General features: G+C 49.4%; 1 protein-coding gene and 1 pseudogene across 5 annotated transcripts in view; both read right to left on the bottom strand.

Moving 5' to 3' along the window:
- Positions 1 to 251: 251 nt before the first annotated feature.
- LOC135897312 (U2 spliceosomal RNA) lies at positions 252 to 387 on the bottom strand (annotated as a pseudogene).
- Positions 388 to 8,694: 8,307 nt separating this feature from the next.
- LOC135897289 (uncharacterized) overlaps positions 8,695 to 22,615 on the bottom strand; it is a 40,797-nt gene continuing 26,876 nt past the window's right edge. For 4 of the 5 annotated variants that reach the window (XM_065425896.1, XM_065425900.1, XM_065425897.1 and 1 more), the window contains exon 5: positions 8,695 to 9,078. In XM_065425896.1, the coding sequence (XP_065281968.1) occupies positions 8,886 to 9,078 (193 nt within the window). In that variant the 3' untranslated portion in view covers positions 8,695 to 8,885. The remainder of the gene's footprint in view (positions 9,079 to 22,615) is intronic. The other variant, XR_011508857.1, reaches the window with a different exon arrangement.

Here is a 22,615-nt window from a genome sequence, read left to right on the forward strand (position 1 = left end):
GTAAGTCCAAAATCAAAAATCAAATTTGAACTGCGTGCCGCGGTGAGATTTAGAAGGCGGAGCGTTGTGGATACGCCCCATTGCGCCGTAGCCTTCGCAGTGCAAGGTATCGAAGAATGAACGGGAGCACAGCGGAGACCGCGTTTGAATGCTAATAATTCAACTTCTCCAGAACGCATTGAAGTACTTTTTGCGGCAGGTATTTATGAAATAGCTTGATTTCACCTCAGGTGCCTCTATCCACTTCGATAAAAAGTTATTCAGGGCCCCTTTAAGCACTCCGCTAACTTGCAAAAATTAGTTTAATATCTTTGGTACGAATGCAAACCGTAGCAGATATTAAGCTGATAAGAACAGATGCTACACTTTGACCCACGTCGGCGATGTGTACGTTCGCACTGCCCTCTCTTTGTCGGCGTTCCAAATGCTTGCGTATCTCCTTTCCTTCCGCTCTCTCGTGGTGGCGGTCCCGTAAGCATGCTGACCGCCAGGACATCGGAGTAACGGCCAGGTTTCAGTGAAAGTACGTAGGAAATAAATTTTGTGTGGACGGTGTTGTGTGTGGCCGTTTGTAGTTTTGGAGTAACCTCAAAACCATTACTGCATTGCGGGACGTCGACCGACGAAAGATCACGTTGGCTACGCTGAAGCAATGTGTGCCGTCGGAGTGCGGTGAAGTGTGTGTGGGTTCTGCGTGCCGGAATCCGTTAGTAAAAAGTATCGTGCCCCGTTTTGCAACACTACACGGGCATGTATACCCCCCCCCGTGCGTCATCATCTTCCCAGGGTCAACATCGTTGAGGAGCGACTAGTCGCGCCTTGCCTTTCATGTATATGCGTATGGCGTTTGACGCATGGCAATGGACAGTTCGCCATTAAGGGGCCCACATGCACGGCTGGTCCTCCACCTCCACAGAGTGGAATGCCACTGAATTTTTTCACCTGTTTTTTTAGTTGCTGGACGGCGTGTCTTGAATCGGTGCAGATAACATGACATACGGTCGCATTTTTTTACGCTACTGGGATGGCTACATAAATTTTTTGCAAGTGTAATAACAAAGGTGGCATTTGGGATGCACAAAGCATGTTCGCCTCATCGAAGTGAGGACGGACATCACTTAAAACTGGGCAGCTCTCCGTTAGGAGTAAAGTCTAACATCGCATACACCGCACTGAAAATGAGTTTAAAGCACAAAACGCTTACGTTCCTATTTTTGTGTGAGCCTTGACCTTTCAAAAAAAAATAAGGAAAAGGTACGAATCTCGTCTACTGTGCAACGTGGTTCATGTAAAGATTTAGTTCGTGTGTAAGAGGAATACAAGAGGACTTACGCTTGGACAGTTGGTCTGCCATTCTGGCTATGGTTGCTTTGCTTTGACACGCTTTCAAGCTCCTTTCAAGCAGGACGTGTATCACATGTGCTCCTCGATTTTTCGGCAAAAGGCCCGGTAATTCGCCCCATCTCATGCAAGGTCTCACACAACGGCATCCGTGAAGTTACAAGGACCGTGTGGATACCGAAATCTGAGGTGCGAAACCATTTCTCTCCGATTTAGGAGGATTTTTTCTACGAGCACAGTGTCGCTGCCAGCTAAGCCTGAAGAAAGCAGGGCCTAGCGGCCGTGCATAGGGGTGGTCCGGCGGGGCCATCGACCTTGCTGGGGACCTAGAGGCGACGTGCTTCAAGAAAATGGCGTCCGCTATGCGTGTGGAAGTGGAGGGTGAAGAAATAATGCCGGAGGAAGTTTCCGAGAAGTTTGGCTGGCGCGTCGCCGGTGAGAAGAAGACCCAACAGCAAGAGAGCAAGCTAAGTCTAACGCCGGTCAACGGGGGGCCGGCGGCTGCCGGGCATCGTCGCCCGCAGCGGAAAAATTTCAAGAGCAAGCTACTCAAGGCAGCGAGGATGCCTGTGTTGCCGAGGCAAGATATCAAGATCGTCATGCGTCCCAGGGGAGGTCTGGACATTGGGGAAATATCTAGATTCGAGATCAGCCGAGCCATCGTCGCAGCTGCGAATGTGAGTGGCGAGGAGGTGACGCAAGATGTAGTTTGCCCGAACAAACAGCAAAACATAGTCGTTATCAGTACGCCTAAGTGAGAGAACGCGGACCGCTACTCGGCAGTCAGAAGCCTATCAACGGCACGGCACATGAAGTCAGCGCCTACGAGACCGCCTTCCACGGCACCGTTAAAGGCGTCATCAGGGGTGTCCCGATGACGGACACTATTCAAGAAATCAACGACTACATCGTTCAAGAGTATAACCCCACTGCTATGCAAGCCAACCGCATCGGCAAGACGACAACGGTGGTCATCACATTCGACGGCGACAAGGTCCCGAACTACATCAGATACGGCAATCTGCTGGTCGAGTGTTCGTTGTATCGCAAGCAGATCGATATGTGCTACCGGTGTGGTCACCTCGATCACCGGATGGACGTTTGTCCTAACCCCGAAGACAAGATATGCCGTGGTTGCGGCATGAAGAATCCTGAAGAAAGCCACGTTTGCAGTAACCCCAAGTGCAGCCTCTGCGGGGGCAAACACTTCACCGCGGACAAGGAGTGTACAGCGAGATTCAAGACGCCATACGTCGTTCGTAAACGGCGTTGGGAACGTCAGCAACGAGAACAGGTGCAGCAGCAGCGACAGCAGCCGAGGGGGCCAGCGTGGCAGCAGACAGCGTGGCAGCCACTGAGCGGGCGTCGCAGCCGCTCCCAGACCAGGCGAGGGAGGAGCACGAGCGATACCAGGTCACCATCGGCAGCTGGGGCTCGCAGGCGAGAATCTCGTTCGAGGTCCAAGTCGAAGACCCGGCGGAGCAACGGCGCCGCAAAACAGGTGGGCTGGGCAGCGGGGTCTCCCGTCGCTCTCGACAATAGCAATTTCCCTCCCTTCCCCTCCTCCCGCCCTTCCAAAGACAACGAGTGTAGACACTGTTTGGAACTCAAGGAGATGATAGAGAGGCAGAACAATCAAATCAAGAACCAAAACAATCAGATAAAAGCAATGATGGAGCGTATCGAGACGCTCAGTAGAACAAAGAACAGTGATAATGACGTCATTGCAGTTAAAAGGAAAGTACCCAAGAGAGACACCACCAGCGCTACTCTAGCGGTGACGAAGCTAATCATGTCACCGGCGCAGATCACATCACCGGCGTTGACGCAGTCAGTGACACAAACTCCACAGACAGAAACGGCAGTGGTTGCCATGGAGGAAGAGAAGGCTGAGGCCGCCATTGCTCCGACAATGGAGTCGGTCATGAGCTTGCTTACGCAAATCTCCAGCCAAGTTTCCCAAATGTCTGCGCAAGTGAACAATCTAACAGTAAGAATGGATAATGTGGAGGCTAATTGCAGCCAACTCTCCGTTAGAGTCATGACGATGGATGCGAAAAATAAGCATCTCCCCGTTGCCAAGATGAAGTCACCACGGCTTAATCTACGGGTCAGGCCGCGAAAAGTTGGTTCCGTGCGCAAATCTACCGCTCAAAAAGTAGAAAATGACGAAGACTAAAGGAAAGCAGAAGGAGACTGCGACGTTATTTCAATGGAACTGTAGGAGTATTAGAAACAAGATAGGGGAGTTACAACTATTCGTTGATAAATTGGACCAAAAACCGGGTATCATAGCGTTACAAGAGACCAACGGCCGGGCCAAGCTCGCGGGATACATTACGTATACGGACCCTTGCGAAAAGGGTACTGCGATCTTGGTCCGCAGCAACGTGGCGGCCACACAACACGTGACCGCTCAGCGAGGCTGCAAACATACGCTCATCGAAATTCACAGCAGAAGAGTGGGGGGGGGGGGGAACAACTTTTTCGTCCTGAATGCTTATTGCCGACCGTCCAGCAGGGTCATTGACTTTGAAGGCACCATATTGGACTGCATTAAAGAAGCGAAAACAAGACCGATTTTAGTGCTAGGAGATTTTAACGCCGCCCACACGATGTGGGGTTATAAATATTCGTCCAAAAGAGGAAACCAGTTGGTTAAAGCTATAGAGGATCACGACATAGAGGTGGTTAAAGAACCGGGCGTATCAACCAGGACAGGCACTAGCATGGTCAGAGACACCACACCTGATCTGACGCTAGTTCGGGGGAACCTCGACGTAACTTGGCGTAACACGGGGGAAAATCTTGGCTCGGATCACGATATAATTTGTGTAACCCTCGGGGGGACTGACATCAAGGCGAAACTGGGTCAAGCCAACATTACAGACTGGGACCGGTTACGTAGAAGCGCAGACAGTGAAGGCGAGGACGAAAACCAAGACACCAAGACGTATGAGGCATGGGCCAAAAAGCAACGCGAATTTGTAAAGAAATGTACGCAGAAGATTACTACTACCACGCAAATTCCCTTCGTAGACAGCAGGCTTAGTCACATGTGGGCGGCCAGGCACGGTCTTACTCGAAGGTGGAAGAGGCAAAGACATAACAAGAAGCTTCGCAGACGTATACACGCGCTCAACAAGCAAGTGACAGAGTATGCAGAACAACTATGCAGGGAAAACTGGATGAAGATGTGTGATAACCTGCAAGGCACACTGTCTACGAAGAAGACTTGGAAGCTGTTGCGACACCTCATAGATCCATTAAAAAGCAAGAGCGCATGCGTCCGAGACCTCACAAGAACGATCAACAGTTACGACGGGGATGGGGAGAAGCTCATTCGTGAACTCACAAGTAAATACCTCAAGACCGAGAAGAGCGGTAACCCGACTCACGAGTATGAAGGCGATAGCAACGTCGAGATGGACGAAGCCTTCACCGAACTGGAGCTGGTTGCGGCCATCGATGAAAGTAATCAAGGCAGCGCACCGGGAATTGACGGCGTTACATACAAGATGCTAAAAAATATGGGCGACAAAAGCCGAGCTGAACTGCTAAACCTCGTCAACGCGTCCTGGGAGAAGGGTTCGTTACCAAAAGAATGGAAAGAAGCGGAGGTGCATTTCATTTCCAAGCCGGGGAAACCACCCCACGTCGACAATCTACGCCCCATCTCCCTTACGTCATGTGTAGGGAAGGTGGTCGAGCGTATGGTATTCAAGAGACTAGAGAGGCATTTGGATGTCACTGATGAGATGCCACCGACCATGTACAGATTCCGGAGGCACCTGAGCACGCAAGACGTCTTGGTGCAAATACACGAGCTGGTTCTCAAGCAAGCGAAGACCCCTACGCCAAGAGCTATCCTGGCGCTCGATCTCAAGGGGGCCTTCGATAACGTCACACACGAAAGTATTCTTCGTAACCTGCACCAAACGGGATGCGGAAAGCGAACATTCAGATATGTGCAGGATTTCTTAACCAGTAGAACAGCAACCATCAAAATTGGAGAGGAGAAGTCGAAACCGATAGCCCTGGGAGACAGAGGCACTCCGCAAGGATCGGTTCTTTCGCCGCTTCTCTTCAACCTGGCACTCCTCACTCTCCCGACTTTGCTTCAAGACATAGTGGGCATAGATCACGCTCTCTATGCAGACGATATCACTGTGTGGACGTCGAGGGCAGGGTCAGAGAGTTGGATGGAGGAGACCCTTCAGAGAGTGGCAAAGACCGTGCACGAGTTCGCTAAATCGTGCGACCTCAGTTGCTCGCCACAGAAGTCCGAGTTACTCGTCATCAAGCCAAGAAGAAAGAAAGGAGACCAAGAGAACGTACGCATCACCATCGACGGGACGACCATAACACCAACCACGCAAGCACGTATACTGGGTGTCATCTTCCAGAACAATGGCAAGGCGGGGGCGTCGATCGACAAAATCAAAGTTTCAACGGAACAAATTTCGAACATGATCAGAAGAGTCACAAACAGGCAAAGGGGATTGAAGTAGGATGATGTACTGACGCTCGTCCAGGCCTTCTTGACGTCGCGCATCGTTTACGCGGCGCCGTACCTCAAGTTACTGAAAAAAGACAGGGACCAGTTGAACGTCATTATACGAAAGGCAACCAAGATGGCGCTGGGCATTCCGAAGCATTCTTCGACCGACAAGCTTCTCGGCATGGCCAAGCACAACGTCGTCGAAGAGCTAATAGAAGCTCATCTATCTAATCAAAGAGTTCGGCTCAGTCAGACGTCGGCGGGTCGTCGCGTTCTTGCCAAGTTGGGCTGGCAAGAGGCAGAGCGGGAGGAAAGGGACCGTTACCCAGGTTGTGGGCGCATAAAATCCACAGTAAGCCACTGCCTAGAAACATGATGCCGGGTCGTAACGACGGCGCAGAGCGGCTCTCATAGTGGCCTTGACGGAGACTTTGGGTCAAATCGTAGAAGAGGAAGAGGGGGTCACTCTCTTCACAGACGCTTCAATACCCAAGTTTTCATCGAAAGCAACGCTGGCAGTTACGACACGGGATGTGCTCGTAACCTGCGCCTCCATCAAGACGTCTTTTCCAGAGGTGGCAGAAGAGGCCGCGATAGCGCTAGCACTCGCGCAGCCCAAGGTGGGAAGAATTGTCACCGACTCGCACAAGGCGTATAACAACTACAGGATGGGGTGGGTGTTTCTTGCGGCACTAGATATTCTCCAAAGTAAACGCGACGTACCTGAAAGGAAAGTTGAGTTAATATGGACACCGGCTCACTCTGGGCTGGAGGGCAACGAACTTGCCCACCAGTTCGCCCGAGAGATGGAACACCGGGTTGAAGAAGGTGAGCCACAGTCCATATTTAGCTACAGAGACATTACGAACCATTATAAGACGGAGAGGCGCCGTTACCCCGATCCTCACAAATCGCTTAGCAGAGAACAGCAAGCAATCTACAGGCAAATACAGGCAGGATCCTTCCCGCACCCTTACCTTCAAAACAAGATGTACCCGGAAAGGTACGATGAGGATTGTAACTTCTGCAAAACTCAGTTAGGCACGCTCCAACACATCATTGGAGTATGCGATTTCATCAAGGCGATCCCCCCACCTCTTAACTGCCCCGCTACCCTACCCCATCCCTCATCCACCCTTACCGAGCGATGGGAGACCTTGCTAACCAGCACCACCCTGGAAGACCAGCTCGTCCTGATCTCCAGGGGCCAGGCGGCTAGGGAAGCATATGGGTCCCGTGAAGAGGGAACCACTTCCATCGACGGCGTCTAAGAAGATGTCGAGCTCGGCTCAATAAAGTTGTTTCTCTCTCTCTCTCTCTATCTTTCTCGCCAGTAGCGCAATGATGTGACGATTCGCATGCGCACCGAATAGCACGTACAGCGGTGGTGGACTGTGAATAAAAAATTTTTAGCTGCTCGCATCCTTGTCTGTTTTGTCTTTTGTTTGACTGTCCATGCCATTGCATTAGGTTGTCATTGTCAGTACGAGGAACATGGCAAAGTTGGACCAATGTATACCGGGAAATGCCTCACTCAGTTTAAGCCTGTCTCACTCAAATAGCACAGATGTGGCTCTCCGAATACAGCGTCTATCTCAGACAGCGCGCAAAAATCCAAGCTATTCGTGTTCGCATTTTTTTCAAGAACTTTTTGTTCGCACGCGTGTATGCACATGGTTCTAGTCTGTTGCGGTTTAATCACTGCGTACAGGTTCTGTCCCACACAGCCTTTACCATCAAACACATCCACTTTCTCTGACATCTTTCACTGCGTACCGACGCTGGTCTGCTCCGCGTTTCGGGAAGAAAGACTCACCTCTCTTCCCGAAACTATAGCAGAGCGTCAGCAGCACGTAACAAGAAACTGAAAGCCGTGACGACAGTATCAAGGAGCAATCTATGGGACGCTCGAGCTACGTAGAGGTAGAAATAGTTGGGCATTTGGAAGCAGTTTAGAGCTAAGTGTGATAATTGGTGGTATGCTTGTGTTTAATCAATAAAGCCAGCACCCGCAGCGTACGCGAAAGAGGCAGCAAAAGGGAAAGGTTAGAGCTGGACGTATATTGTAATGTTTCGTATAATAATAAAAAATTGCCTTATTTCTTTCGTCCCTCGAATTGAATAGTACAGTATTTCATTCGTTAATCAATGGGTTGTAATATTTCCTGACTATTCCCAAAGCGAATAGTTTTCTTATACATCACTTTATTAACTGTGTACCGTCAGACACGGAACTGAAGGAACATAATATAATTCTATTTCTGCCGCACTGAAATTAACGTATATTAGAATATGCTCTGCCGTAGACAGAGTACTGTGTTGCAACACGTATATAACCACTAAATGTTGCTATATACCTGTCATACTTTTCTGTGCATACACCTGCCATGACTATTCTTGCTTTGACAAGCATCACGCATCGCCTTCATCATCGTGACATCACTGCGTGCCCGTCTCACATTCCGCATCCCCTTGATTTGGAATTTGCATTTTGGCACAGCTTCTGAGCGGTGTAATTCACAACGTTACAATTTCAGGACAGTAAAGTGGTCACCTTTCCTGTGTTTATATATAAGCATTCAGTTAGAATGCAATTTCCATGGGATGAAAGTAAGCAAAATTGTAGTCATAGCTGTTACTTTTAAAGCATTCTTTACACCACCTAGTGAGGATTCGCATCGCGTGGACTCCAAAATGTTGGTGAAATTTTAATTTACTTTCTTCATTTATTTGATTGTGAACTCGTATTGACACTTAGCATACCTCCAATTCCTTTCGCTTTAATGGGACTTCTCTCCGAAGAGAACAGGTAGGTAATACATGATCATATAATAATACGCACATAGTAGTGTGAAAAGATCACCTTCAGTTTATTTAATACGACAAGAAAAGCAGCGAATAACACTTCATTACGAGCTTGTTACGCACAAATAGGCTCTTCGCTTTCTCCATATCCAGAGTCAGAGGGAGCCTTCCAAGTGAAAAAACCAATGGCCGTTAGAAGCAACGCGCGACGTGGCAATTAGTTCTCGTCATCACTTAGCTATAAAATGGCGACTTTCAGGTTGGTGTCGTTGATGGGCACGGGTTTGCGAGTGGAAAGTGTCGAACTCTTTCTTCCGGTGAAATGAGAGCCCACAGGCTCGTTCCCGCTTTCATTTGTGTCCAGCACAGACTGGAACAGCGCGTCTGTTTCCGGAATGGTGGGCGTCGTCCGCTCAACGGTGTCAGAGCATCTGGAGACAAAAAAAAAACGAAAAAAATAAAAAAATTATGTATGCTCATTATCCAGTAACGTTTCTCTGTCATTGTCACTGTCATCATAGTCAGCCATTTTCTCCTACCGGTCGTCGCCACATTTAGCTAGGCGTGCACTTCAGCGGGTTCAATTATTAAGAATTTGCACAAATTCGGACAATAACGACTGTAGAACGCCACACAAGCGCAGTTATGTCATCTTTGCGCCTTCGTGATTTTATTGTAGCATTCTGTGATATGATTTCTTCTCTCTGACATGTAACCTATCTCTTCATATCTTTTACTTAGCCAAGTAATTAAAGCCAGCTGTCAACTATGTAGCGGGAATACAGGTACCTACTCGCTACATGTAAAGAAATCTATATATACAGATGCCAGCGATGTAAGCGATGTAAGCTATGCAATGGCAATTTAAAGTATTATCTGTTCCAATTGTGCTCGTGACTATTCGGTTCAAGGGTTACATTATAAGACAGTTATGCAGACAAGGCTATGGCTTGCCTCGGTTCACCTGGGCAAGTCCCAAGTAACCGAAAGTGCCGTCTGAGTGACCTAGTTATCCTAGTGTAGCAGTGGCCACTGTGGCTGAGCGCCCTAAAGAAGTCGGTTTCGAGGGGGAATACGGGATTACATAAAGCAGTAATGGCAAAAAAAAGAATAGTGGCTACTCCGCACATTCATAATGCGTCGCACAGGCTTAAAAACTTGCAAGTGGATATGATGCTAATGTAGCTTTCACGGCTCCCATTAAGCTAGGTAAGATATGCGCTGCCGTACAGAGGAAAAAGGAGCAAGTAAAAGGCAAAAAAAACAGATATTTGTCCAGTCAAGCACAATAAGAACAACAGTTTTAGCGACTGTCGTATTGGTGTGGTATATAAGATTCCCCTTAGCTGTGGCCAGTTCTACGTAGGGCAAATGGGACGGTGTATCAGTCAGAGGCTAATGGAACATAAAAGGTCGTTAACCGGTGGATCGACTTCTAATCTTTCCCTGCATTGCCACGATTGTAACTGCACCCCAGAGTTAGATGAATGCGCGATATTGTACAGGCATAAGAATGAAGATACGCGTCTTATTGTAGAGGCAATGCATATATATAATGGTGGAAGTGCTAGCGTGAGTCCGCCTTCGATTACTTTACATAAGGAAGACATTAAGTGCCTTAACAGTTATCTCTCACGTAGACCGGCACATGTACCCGACTTACACGTGGCGATACCATTCCTGAACTTGCGCACATGAGTTTTGTGTCTTCTTTCTTTTTTCGCCTCAGTGCTCCCTTCAGTTGATAGTCGGTGTTTGTGTGGTCCACTTCTCTACTCTTGTGTCCTGTCTGCGCGCCTCACCTCTTTTTTGCATAATGAATCTTTACCAACTAGCTGAGCTTTCTGTCGTGCTAACCACCAATGTTACTGCAGCTAATCTGATCAAATATGTATTAGCTTTAGCTTCATTTTGCCTTCATGGAAAATTTCCATAGTGCAAGTGAGTTTGCATTGGTCTTGAGCCCAGTTGCCCAATCAGATGTACAGCAACTTTGCCAGGTAGTATACTGCCGCTCTCATAGGATAAATTTATGTTGCTTTTTTAAAGTTGACAAATTTTTGTTCAAATCTTGATTGTCAGGATTTTTTCTTGGTGGGTCTGTCTGAGTTGGAATATAGGGCCCTATAACGTAAAATAATTCCAAAATGTTTTTATTCCAATCTCCTGACGTCAAATTTGCGTAACCGCGACGTAAGCACCGGGCGGTCACCTGCAGGGTTGTATGAACGGACCAATCAAACGCTCTCCTCCTTCAAAGGAGGTAACTTTTGTTTGCTTCAAAAACGAATAACATTGCCTACGCTGAGCGGCTCGTCGTTATCTAATTGGCTGACAAGTGGCGAGGAGCACGCTCAAGTGGAGAGGGTTTCGATGGGGCCGAGCCACTGCACTGAAAATCGATAACCGAACGAAGAGGGTGGTGCCGGTGCCTGCGATTGGTCCGCTTTCGCTTATTTAACTCGCGGTGGCTGGTCGAACATCGCGGCGGCGCGCAATGGAAGCTTAAGAATGACGCTAAAACGGACCCTCAGCAAAGAATACTTGGCAGAACGAGGTCGTAAACGTGCTGAAAGTGCTCGAAAACGTTACGCGGCTAGGCAAAAAGTTTCATTATACGCAAATAAACCCATGATTTCGGGTAGGTGCGAGTTGCCAGTGCCTGGGCGATCGCCGGCAGCCATCTTTTATTCCTTTCGGAACGGGGCAGCCTGCGGCTATTCAGAAGAAAACTCAGTTTTGTTGGGCGTATTAATGCAAGTTTAGCGCGAACACGGCACTCTGACGCGGTGAGTTTTTGTTATTTTGTGACGTCGCGTAACAGGCAGGTGAACTGGTTGCAGCCCGAAAGCCTTTGACCAATAGCCGAGGTGTAATGGCGAAAAGGCGTCGAATCAGAAATAACTATGTTGTTTTTGTTTGGTCAAATCATGCATAATCATTGTGCACACGTCATATCATATGGGGAGCTATCGTGGTTTTCGTGATGTCCCGTGACAGCCAGGCGAAGTGGGCATGGTCCAATAAAGTTTTTGGCCAATCGTGTAGGGCTGATTGCAAAATTGGAATAGAAAAAATTGGAAAAGTTTTACGGTATAGCGCCCATGCTTTCTTTTTGGACCAATTTGTATTTTGACAATTAAAATATTTCGATAAATTCACCTAGTTTCCATAGTAAAGTCGTATTTACCTCATTTACGTCAATCTTCAATGAAAAAAAGCTTTTGAAATTGATCTGGCGATGAGCAAAACTAAACTTGCGTTACATGGGTTCCTCAACACAAAAGTGCGCTGATTTAACTCTGCGGCACGAACGCTCCCGCACAGTGACGGAACAATTCTTAGCCTTTGCACGCATCGGCGCGCCACGCAACTCGGAGGCTGCGTGCTGACTTCCTGGCGGTGCACTAGATGGCGCAACATGTCCAGCCGCAAGCGCGAGAAAGCAGCCCGGCCGAAGATCACGCCCCATACACAACGTGGTTTGGCGTTATGAATACGGTGTGTCTCTACATTGCTTAATGCTAATCGCATTAACGTCGATATTCATAGCAAGATCTGCCAGAATGTTCCGATCTTTTTTAGTTCTTTGAACCCGCGATATCACAGCATCTAAGCACGAACATGCCCAACAAGCTTTCATTTGCGAACGTGCACAACAGCCTCAAATATATGCTAATCTAAAATCCCGAATAAATAAGACCCCACCCATCACCTAGGAGCGGTTTGCATAGGGTACGTTGTTTCACCTCACTCTAGCCGCCATGGACACCATGCCTGCGTCGACTTTCGGCAGTTATTTTTCAGACGGCATACTGGCGGGAACGCGAGCTGAATGTGCCTGACTGGCAGGCATGCGAGCATAAAATTACACATATTTGCTGTGTCCTGCTCTGACGCTGGCTTCGTCAAAGAGCGAAAGAATGCTGTTTCGAGTGAGGGGAAGAGTTAGTATTAAGTGCTAATATAATGGCTTCCGTGAATAATGCCGAAATTATAATCTTACGTTAACTGCATGCCCACATACAGGATGTAGGTGGTTCTGCCGACATCAGCGGGAAGTCAATTGTAGATTTCCTTGAGCTCGTCATCGCGAATACAAGACCTAAATGTGAAGGGTGGATCACATGGGAAATCGGGAATAGACGGTTGACCATTGATTACTGTGTCTTTACATGAGGAAACTATGAGGAGAAAAATGGTCATTCACGACGAAGGGTATAGAAACAGAGCAGTATAACTGCAACATTTTGGAAAGTTGATGCATAGCTGGAAAAGAGAGCAAGGCGGGAAGAATGGCTAGTACAAGTTTGAACCCCGAACAAATAATATAGTCACAAGAGTCGAAAAAGAACTTCGCAAATATCCAAGCAAAGTGTGGTAGTAGAGTGAGCTTCCAAGGTTAATAACGAGAGAAGGAAGGAAAGAGAAGCAACACCTTTGTTGGATAGGAAAAAGGAAAGCTAAAAGCTGGTGGAACAAGGAAACACTGCAAGTGATCGATGGACAACAGAAAGCATCCCGGGAGCACAGTGTCATGAGAGCAAATCAGAGAGAAGTCCACTGACAGCAAATGGCACCTTTACTGAAACCCCAACAACCACCAACATCGCTCACGTCATCCGCTACATTCACCCAGTCCGAAAATGGGCGCTCTTTCTGATGACGGTGCTTGTGAAGTGAACCTATAGAAGACGGGTGTCAATACTCCCTCTATTAAACTGCATGGTCTCGATTTCTAAGCATGATAGAGCAAGGCCACAAAAACAACAAGTGGAGATGAAAGAATTCACTAACGATTGCGATGCTCCTTAATGCGCAATTTAAGCGCAGCTCTATATGCGTTTTCATTTCGCGATATTGTGGTTGGCGCGGACAATCTGTCTCATTTGGTAGGTTGCAAAGCGAGCGAAGTGGGACGCTACTGCCTCGCTAGTCGGGAGATCGTCATAGGCAGCGTGTGGGTGATGCATAGGCGTGATTCACAGCACGGCCGCAGACAGACCCCCGCTCATGCAGCGCTTTGTTTCCATATATGACATCAGTGGACGCGCTCGGCACATACCATCGGTAAACAGACGATGGTACGCTACTCTGGGGTCATCTCGTAATGGTCGTCGCCGCTAAACCAGTCTTCCGCTGTACTACACAGTCTTCCGCGGTACTACTACACTGCTTTAGTCATCGCAATGTATTCGCTGTCGCCGTCTTTCATCCCCCGCTGCGCTCCACGTTTGCTCTTTCATCCTTAGCTCAGCTCGTGTACACGGTTAAGGGCCGTTTATAGTCCGACGTAATGCCCGCGCGTGCGCACGCTACGTCACGTCGGCAAAAACGACCCCTCTATAGACCAGAACACGCTAGTCTCGCACCCAGACTAACCGAACGCATACTCTCGCACCCGGGTTGCCCGGTCGACCGGCGCTATTTTGTACTGGGCTGCCAAAGTGTGTTCGCCGGCCACCAGTAGACATGGCAAGCGCCAGCTCTAGGGCTCCAAAGTGCGGAAATGTGCCCGTTCACACGGATCCAAAGTAGAAGAAGTCATCTGGGCATCATTGCGTCGTGTTTGGATGCCAAAACAACCAGCGGAAAAGGAGCAGGTTGCTTAGCGCTGTTTGCGAAGAGCACAACACACGTAGGGAATCGTGCCGGTGCGGTGTTTTCAGCCTGCGCCGATTTCCATCCGCAACGAAGAATGCCAAGCTGCGCCACCGGTGGATAGCTGCAGTGAATAGGAAGAACTACCAGCCCGGTGAAAATGCACGAGTGAGTATTCCATCTGTGTATATTTTGGTGCCACGTTCAACTTTGCGCCTTACAAACGTAATACGCAGGTTTGCTCCGAGCACTTTCTGGGCAACAAGCCTACAGAGCAGAATCCCGCGCCGGTGCTTGGCCTTGGCTATAACAAAAAGGCAAGCCTTTTCGTGTTTTCATTCAGGCAGAGCTCCCGACGGTTAAGCGGAACAGTTGAGTTTGCGGTTAGCGATACTTGCAGCTGGTGCACGGAATGACCATTAAGCGTGAACGACAAGTTGTAGGCCTTGCTGGTGAGCGTTATTGCTAATGAAAGTAAACCGAAGTCTGCTCGTCACGTAGCATGCGTCCACAAAAACGTAAACGACGACTACTCGTCGCCGAAGGTGTTCTTGCAGCGCACCTACCTTTACGAGCTGGTGTTGCAGGTGTCATTCGTAACGAATTCATTTGAGCCTCCTGAGCTCTAAACTGCGTGCGGGCTGTTATGAGGGGCAAAGCGCAAAATATTTCCGTCCATATAGCGAGGAAAATAAGGTGCTTAATTATTCTTGTATTTTGTAACAAAATTTTGATCGTTCACACTAGTTTTTTTTTTACTGTTTTCATTTCTAAGGGAGCGCCAACAATCCGATGACCTCGCACAAGCGAAACAGGTCTGGTACCAGGTAGCTGCAGTTGGTGGGGCTAATTTCTTGGAATGCAGGTGCGGTTGTTGTGTTGTACCAAAGGGGTCCTGATGATGCAGCTTTAAGTAGGGATGGTAATTTTACGTGCCCTGTCATGGTTTGTGCAACTGTACAACACCTGCATCTGTCATGCTCGCCCTGTTATACGGGCTTTGACTGCACATGTAGTTGAACATTATAACTACTGTAGTACCTCATTTTCCAATGAGTGCAGGTTTAGCATCATATGCTGCTTGTTCGAGTGCTGTAGGCTTTTGTTCTGAATGTTGTACTCTTAAATGGTTGCACGATACAATTGGCCTAGCGTATTTTCTGTTTCATTTTGAGAGGACTTTATATCTTCGCAAAAGTGATGACATGGGAAAGAACTACAGCCCTTCTTACTATAACATCTATTTTGTTTTCAGTGTGCAGGTGGTGAAGGGCAGGCGTCTGCTAACCAGGCAGTCAAACGACCTCGCCAGTTGGTTGCCAAGCGCGGCCAACCCAGTAGAGACCATTAAAAACAAGACCAAACTGAAAGTGCAGATGACAGTGTTCTGCATGCTTTAATAATATATGGCACCAACACAGTGCTGTAAATTCCTTCACAGGTTACGTGCCAAAAAGCTCACAGGTGTTCTAGCATATAGCGCGCGGTTTGTACAAACGTAATAGCGTACCTACCCGATGTATTCGCTTCTGCAGTCTGCCCAGCACTCAGTGTGTCCATTGTGGACTTGCACGAGGTCTTGAAGTTTGATTGAATCCAGACAGCGAAAATGACAGGTTAGAAAAAACGTGAAACACGCCTTCCGCCCAGCTAAAAAGCCCAAGTTTCGCTTTCGCGCCGGGTCGCATCTCCCGGCGTGGCAGCCCAGGCCTGCTACTTCGCGGCGCTTGGGATAGATGGCGCGACCGGCGCTCATCAATATGGCGGCGCCCTTTGAATTCACGGTGTTCTGGTGTATAGACGACCGCACGCCAAGTTTCATCCTAGACGCCAGCGCTCGTTTCTCCCCTGGCGGAGCGATTTCATCTCCAACGGGTGTAGGTTTCCGTCGCCGCTTCCCTTCGCGGTCGCGCCCGCCTTCAGTTCGCGCTGCGCGCGAATCGTCTCTTGTTTGCGACGGCGCCTATCGAATAACCGGAAATTATTATTGTGTTGTTAACTGTCACGACAGCAATGTAAACATGATATGGTTGATGCTATCAGTGAAATTCTGCCGATTCCCAAGAAAATGGTAGACGGCAGACATGGATTACTGCGGTGCGCCGAGCGAAGTAAACATCTGGCAAACGAAGCGAGCTCGTTCATTGATCACTCCTGCGCGTATGACGGTTTCTATATGTAACCCACGTGAATTTAATAATTACTCGGTACATAATCCTTTTATTCATATAAAAACTTTCAGTTCAACGAGCGCTTGTCCTGTCTTCTTTCTCGTGTTTCGTTTGTGTGTGCGCTGCCCAAGAATGGAAACCACGTCTGTTGTATGCGCGAGCAGTGGCCGAAGTTCACGCGTGCGGAGAAATTGAATATGTGCATGATGCATTGAACATGACCGGAGTTCATTCCCGCAGCACCACTGCACCGATCGATCGGGTTACTGGAAGATACACACCCGCGTGTTGGTCGCGCCGGCATTGCTGAAGCAGGAATGATTAATAATACTGTCAACTTCCGTCTCTTGAGTACTGTTAAAAAATGGCCAAGCTGTCTACATTGATGCCTCTATTCCATATTGTAGGAGACGTACTAGTTAAAGTTGTGTGCGCATGTCGTACTTGTGCTATGCAGCGATATATCTTGTTTATTTCTGCACAGTGTCGATAGAAGTCCGTTGTCGCCATCAGATACAACACGGATTTGTAGCAAACATAATGTGAGAAACTGCAAAAATGACTTTAGCTCGTAGGTGCCGTATTTATGTGCCGCATCGTATGTGCTGACGATTTTTCCGGCGGCACATACGATGTCCTTTCCAATTACCTGCTCAGCGTCACTTAGATGGTTAAGCAGACGCTGCCCTTTCGCCGCATTGCAGCCATAAAAATAATCGTCAAGCGTACCGACCTTAATTCTTAAAGGCAAATATAGCGTGTGCAGTTTGTTTCACACTAAGGGGAAAACTCAGAACGTAATGCATCGCGATGCGGCAAGCAATGGAGTCGTGCGGCGGCAGCAGCTCGAGCAGGCGCACACGCTTGAGGGGCGGTGTCGTGATCTGCGTCGTCTGCTATGGCGGCGCGCGCTGGCCGCATTTTCGGGAAGCGTGGTACTGTCAGGGGCAGTGCACCGATTTCATCGGTACTGCGAGAACTGAGCTGATATTCTTTACTAAACGTTGTCCGTCGCCAAACTCTGATCCTTCATTGGCGATAATGGAGTTCCACAAACTTCTTTTGACAGCATGGTTCATTTGTTCTTTCGAAAGGCCGGAGTACTGAGCGTGTGCACGTATATTTCTTCACTGTCTGTGCTATCGTAATGAGCAGCGACAAAACGCACCAAGATGTGCTCGCAACGTGCTCAGTCTTTGTTTGGCTCGAAAGGAAAACGGCACTCAACAATGGGAGTCGAACACGATGAAACAAACGAATACGAATAAATGAAAGTTTTAGGTTCAGACAATGAGCTGGAAGTGATTTTTCTCGACAATCATTCGCTACACCAGACAGACCCTGCCCGCCGGTGGGGAATTGGACACGTCACGCTCGGAACTTCAGTTAGTATCTCGTCATGTCCCCAGCGGCAGCGATGACAGCGCTCATCCTGGAAGGCAGTGAAGTGTAGAATGACTTGATCAGGGATGTGTTCATTCGCAGCACGTCTCAGTCGCTGACGATGGTGGATCGAAGCCTATCCTCGGGCGACTGATAGAGGGGATGTTGCGCCAGCGATACTTTCAACGAGCCCCAGACATTTTAAATGATGTTGGCGCACCGGGATTGAGGCGGCCGCTCCAAGAGAGTGACTGCGCGCTCTTCTAGCAGTTCTTGCACAGCACGAGCTGTGCACAGCACGAGCTAAATCGGCGTATTTTGAGCCCCTCATAAAACAAAAACAATCTAAAGTCCTATCGCGTTAGAATATATAGTCGCCTTCCAGAAACGGGCCGTCAAGAATGTATGGAATCAGTACGTCGTCTATGACTGCCCTGCAGCGATGAACTTACTTTCGAGGCGTATCAGTGGGCGTCGCGCAACGCTTAGCAAAGAATACCGGCTCATTTCACGCAGTAACGATGTGATCGGCGCCCTGCACCTGACAGTAGAACGTTTCCCGACAATGCGGCCAGCGCGCGCCGCCGTAGCAGACGACGCCGTTCAAGATCCCGCCCCTCGAGCACCTGCGCGAGCTGCTGCCGCCGCCTGACTCAAGCGCTCGCCGCATCGCGATGCAATGTGCTTCGAGTTTTCCCCTAAATGTGAAACAGACTGTACACCGCCTTTCGAAGGAAATGTCCACGCGCACACACGTAGGCATAAACCGCGCGTGGCACGAAACGTGCCCAAACAGGCGCAGTGCAGGAGGAAATCAAGGCGGCGCGAACGAGAGATGGGAGAGGTGTACCACCCGCTAATAGAATTTTGCTTCGCATGCGGCGCTCTCAACGCCGGCGCAGCAGCGCCCCTCTCGGTGCCGTTCTTGTCTATAGTCGGGCGCACCGGCGCAGCCAACGTAACCGGCGGCTTCCGACGCGCCCCGACGGGCCCGGCGCCGATATGGCTCCTGAACCATTCGCGCGTTGAAGTCGGCGGAACTCTGGCACCACAATGCATTGCGCGCGAAGAAAAAATTACCGACGATTACGTTACTTCCTAATGCGAAATTTGAGCGCAGCAAATAAGCTGTTTCACCTTTTCGATAGATTGAGGCAAAGAAATCGAGCAACACATGTATGCGCTATCACAGAATTTTATTTTTATTTTTCACACGTATTCCCTTAACAAAGACTCCACTAACAGTTCTTGACAGTCACGAAGGAAGCTTTGTGGTCGGAGAAATAGACTGATATATGTTCGACTTTGTACACCAATGCTTGATTCTCAAAGACGAGATCTATACAAGTGCCTCGCGAGGTTGTCACAGCCGTGGGACGCGTTACGAGCGAGAGGAACGGGATGTTCTCCCGCATAAGTGTTAGGAAATTGCTGTTTGTCTTTATGTCAACATTAAAGTCCCCCACTACTAACATCGGTGTGGATCGATGGACGGTTAATGCGAGTTGCAGGAAGTGCACGACGTCTTTCGTGAGTGCGGTAGCGGACCCACGAAAGCGGTATCAGTCGGTCGCTGCTAGCGCTGGGGGGATGAAAGGGGGGCGGAGCTGGTTAGGAGGCCGACGATAACGCCGACGACGACGCGAAACCCAGGAACGGACGCCAAAGAGCCATTTGTGTAGCCAGCCCTCCTCCACAGTCTCTCCTCCTCCCTTCCATCATCCTCCCTCGCCCGGAGAGCCGACAGCGCGCATGCGCGGCGGCGGCGGAGCAGATTCGTCGGCGAGCTGGTTACGAGGCCGACGACAACGCCGACAACGACAACGCCGACGACGACGACGACGCGAAACCCAGGAACGGACGCCAAAGAGCTGCGCTCTAAAAGGCGCCAACAAACTCCGCAGACGGCTTTTGCGGACGGCGCGCGACTTGGCGAACCTTCTGCGCATGCTCCGAAGATAGCAGCCTAAGGCGCGCGCGTTCAAGTATAGAGGGGATGGCATCACGGCTGGCGCAGCGCAACCGACGTAGCATGACTGACCGCGAACGACGCTCGCCCGCGCGCCGATAACGTCGGAATATAAACGGGCCTTTACGCCGAGGGAGAACACCGACACTAGGCCCGTTTATAGTCCGACGTTATCGGCGCGCGGGCCAGCGTCGTTCGCGGTCAGTCACGCTACGTCGGTTGCGCTGCACCAGCCGAGATGCCATCCCCTCTATTGGCGGCGAGGAGTTACGGAGTCGCCATCTATCGGAAGCGCCTCGCTGGCGTAGTATGAGGGATCACGCGGTGCGCTCCTCATAGGTTTTGCTGTCAGCGCTCACTGAAAACACCACGCGCGAGCTCTCCCGAACATTTCTGTAAGTACTTTCGAAACGAGAGAAGTTGTTTACTGTCTAAATAATAATCCTAGGCAAACTGAAAGCACACAATCGTTTACAGACGCTATCTCTTTACCGAATACGTACAGTGAACGCCACTGCGCGCGGTCGCCGCGATGGAGTCTCCCGAACCGGCTTCTTACGTGAAAGGTAGGTAAACGCTGAGAGCAAACTATGTGAATTATGTTCTTATAGTGTTTGTATAGCTAAATGGAGCGTAATAGAAGGAAGCCTCAATACAGCTATCGCGCAGATTCGCAGTGACCGACTGCGCGTCTGCAAGTTTGTCCGCGCACTGTTTCGCTTTCTCCGCGCGCGCGTTCCCGCGCCGTGCCATGAGCTTTAGGCCGCAGAATATGAGCATTTCACAGTATACAAGAAACCATTGATGTGTGGGCGCTATCAGAGCTGTTCAAAAATAATTTCAATGTATAAACTTCGACACCTACTATGATGTGCCGTCGCGATGATTCAATCTTTTTTTTTTCTTCTAAATTCTTTGATCTTTCAATATTATTTCTCGAGTTGCGTCGCACTGTATGTTTATCTGTGTTCTCAGCGTGCAATTTGCCGCTGCTCCTTTTTTGTAATCCAGTGCATTCATCCATAACACAAGCATGACCATATATACCATGATTTTTTTAAATGTGCTTCTTACCGCTGCCTTTCCACTCCACTGAACGTGCCAGTATCTATAGCATTGACAAGTTGATAGACCAAACCGTCATGACATTAGTCGTGCAGCAGACTCGGGCGAGTGTCTCACTGTGCGTTTTCAGAACATCGCAGACCGGGCGCCGTAGCAGAAATCTTCCTCGCGTCTGTGCTTGCTGCATACCCGAATTGTAGCCGATGACTGTTTGCCGGTTTTATGTTTCGCAAGCCAAGCTTCACGCAGCTTCTTGTCCTGCGGCTACGTGTGAATAAGGCTGACACCGGCCTCCGTTACGTGCGTCCGGCCCTGCGGCACCGAGCAGTAGCCTACCATGTTGCGCGCCTTCAAAGGCAGCCACTACCCATTGTAGTGCTTTCAAGCGTTGTAAAGGAGACACTCGAAGCGGGAAAATTTCGCCACTAAATGAGGACCGCAGCGTACGAGGGAATTCAAACTCGTTTTCAGCTCGCTTCGGCGCTCCCGAAGCAGCCGACGCGGCCGCTATGTCCACGTGATCCCTCCTAGCACGTCACGCCGACGGTGGCGCCAGCTTTTCCAGTGGTGGAGCTCGAGGCCAATACTTCAACGCGCGCGCCGTCGGCTGCTCTCTTCGGAGCATACGCAGAACATTCGCCAAGTCGCGCGCCGTCCGCAAAAGCCGTCTGCGGAGTTGTGTTGGCGCCTTTTTCTTCGCGCGCAATGCATTGTGGTGCGAGAGTTCCGCCGACTCCGACGCGCGAATGGCTCAGGAGCCATGTCAGGGCCGGGCCCGTCGGGGCGCGTCGGAAGCCGCCGGTTACGTTGGCTGCGCCGGTGCGCCCGACTATAGAGCGGTCGTTTTCGCCGACGTGACGTAGCGCGTGCGCGCGCGTGTGTTACGTCGGACTATAAACGGCCCTTAAAGGCATGAACGGGCGCATGAGGCCTGCGCTTTAAAAAGAACAATGCGGAAACTCCACTGGAATTATCTAAGAATTCGTAAGCATACCCCAAAATTCCTAGTTGGTGTTTCCCCAAATTTAAGTTGGCCCATCCCCAAACTTCAGTTCGCCCACTTATTAAGGTCAAGCTCTCCAACCCTCAAATTTTACTTGGCCCATTCCGAAATTTAAGTTTCTTCCTCCCCACCAAATTTTAGTTGCCCAACCCTAATATAAGCTGCCCCATGCAATTCATAAGAAGCAATATGTATCCCATGCGCATTCTCATATGCACTCTTTTCTTTAAGTTGTTCCTTATTGCTTATAAATCCAGCAATTATCTACGTTTGCACTATTAGAACAATTAAATGTCTTAACTTTGCAAATTACGCATCTTTCTGCAGATACAATACATTCACTTTTCGCGTGACGGGGCTAGGGTACTCGCCAAATAATGCTTCTGCATTAAAATAAAACATGCACAGAAGCACATAAGTAGCGTCCATACAACAGTGCAGAGCAGGTAAGTCGTGGTGAGGAATAGGGCTTTATCCCAACTATGCGCGCGATTTCGGGCGCAGGCTTACGTGAGAAGGGCCGTGAGAAGTCTGCTAGAATCACTGTAGTTGACATTGTTTAGGCGTTGCAAAACAACGAAGGAACCAAAGTAGCGGCGTAGGAGTTTCGCGGAGCGACATTGTTAACATATGGGGCTCCTCACCCAAACGTTATCACCAGGGCTGCACACGACCTCTCTTTGGCGAACGCTGTAACGGCGGGCATCCTAGCGTTGCTTACATTGAATAAGCCGTTGCACAAGCTGACCAGCTTTTTCATCCAGTTTGGCACAGGA

Source organism: Dermacentor albipictus, chromosome 10 (genome assembly GCF_038994185.2).
Source record: "Dermacentor albipictus isolate Rhodes 1998 colony chromosome 10, USDA_Dalb.pri_finalv2, whole genome shotgun sequence".
NCBI classification, from domain to species: domain Eukaryota; kingdom Metazoa; phylum Arthropoda; class Arachnida; order Ixodida; family Ixodidae; genus Dermacentor; species Dermacentor albipictus.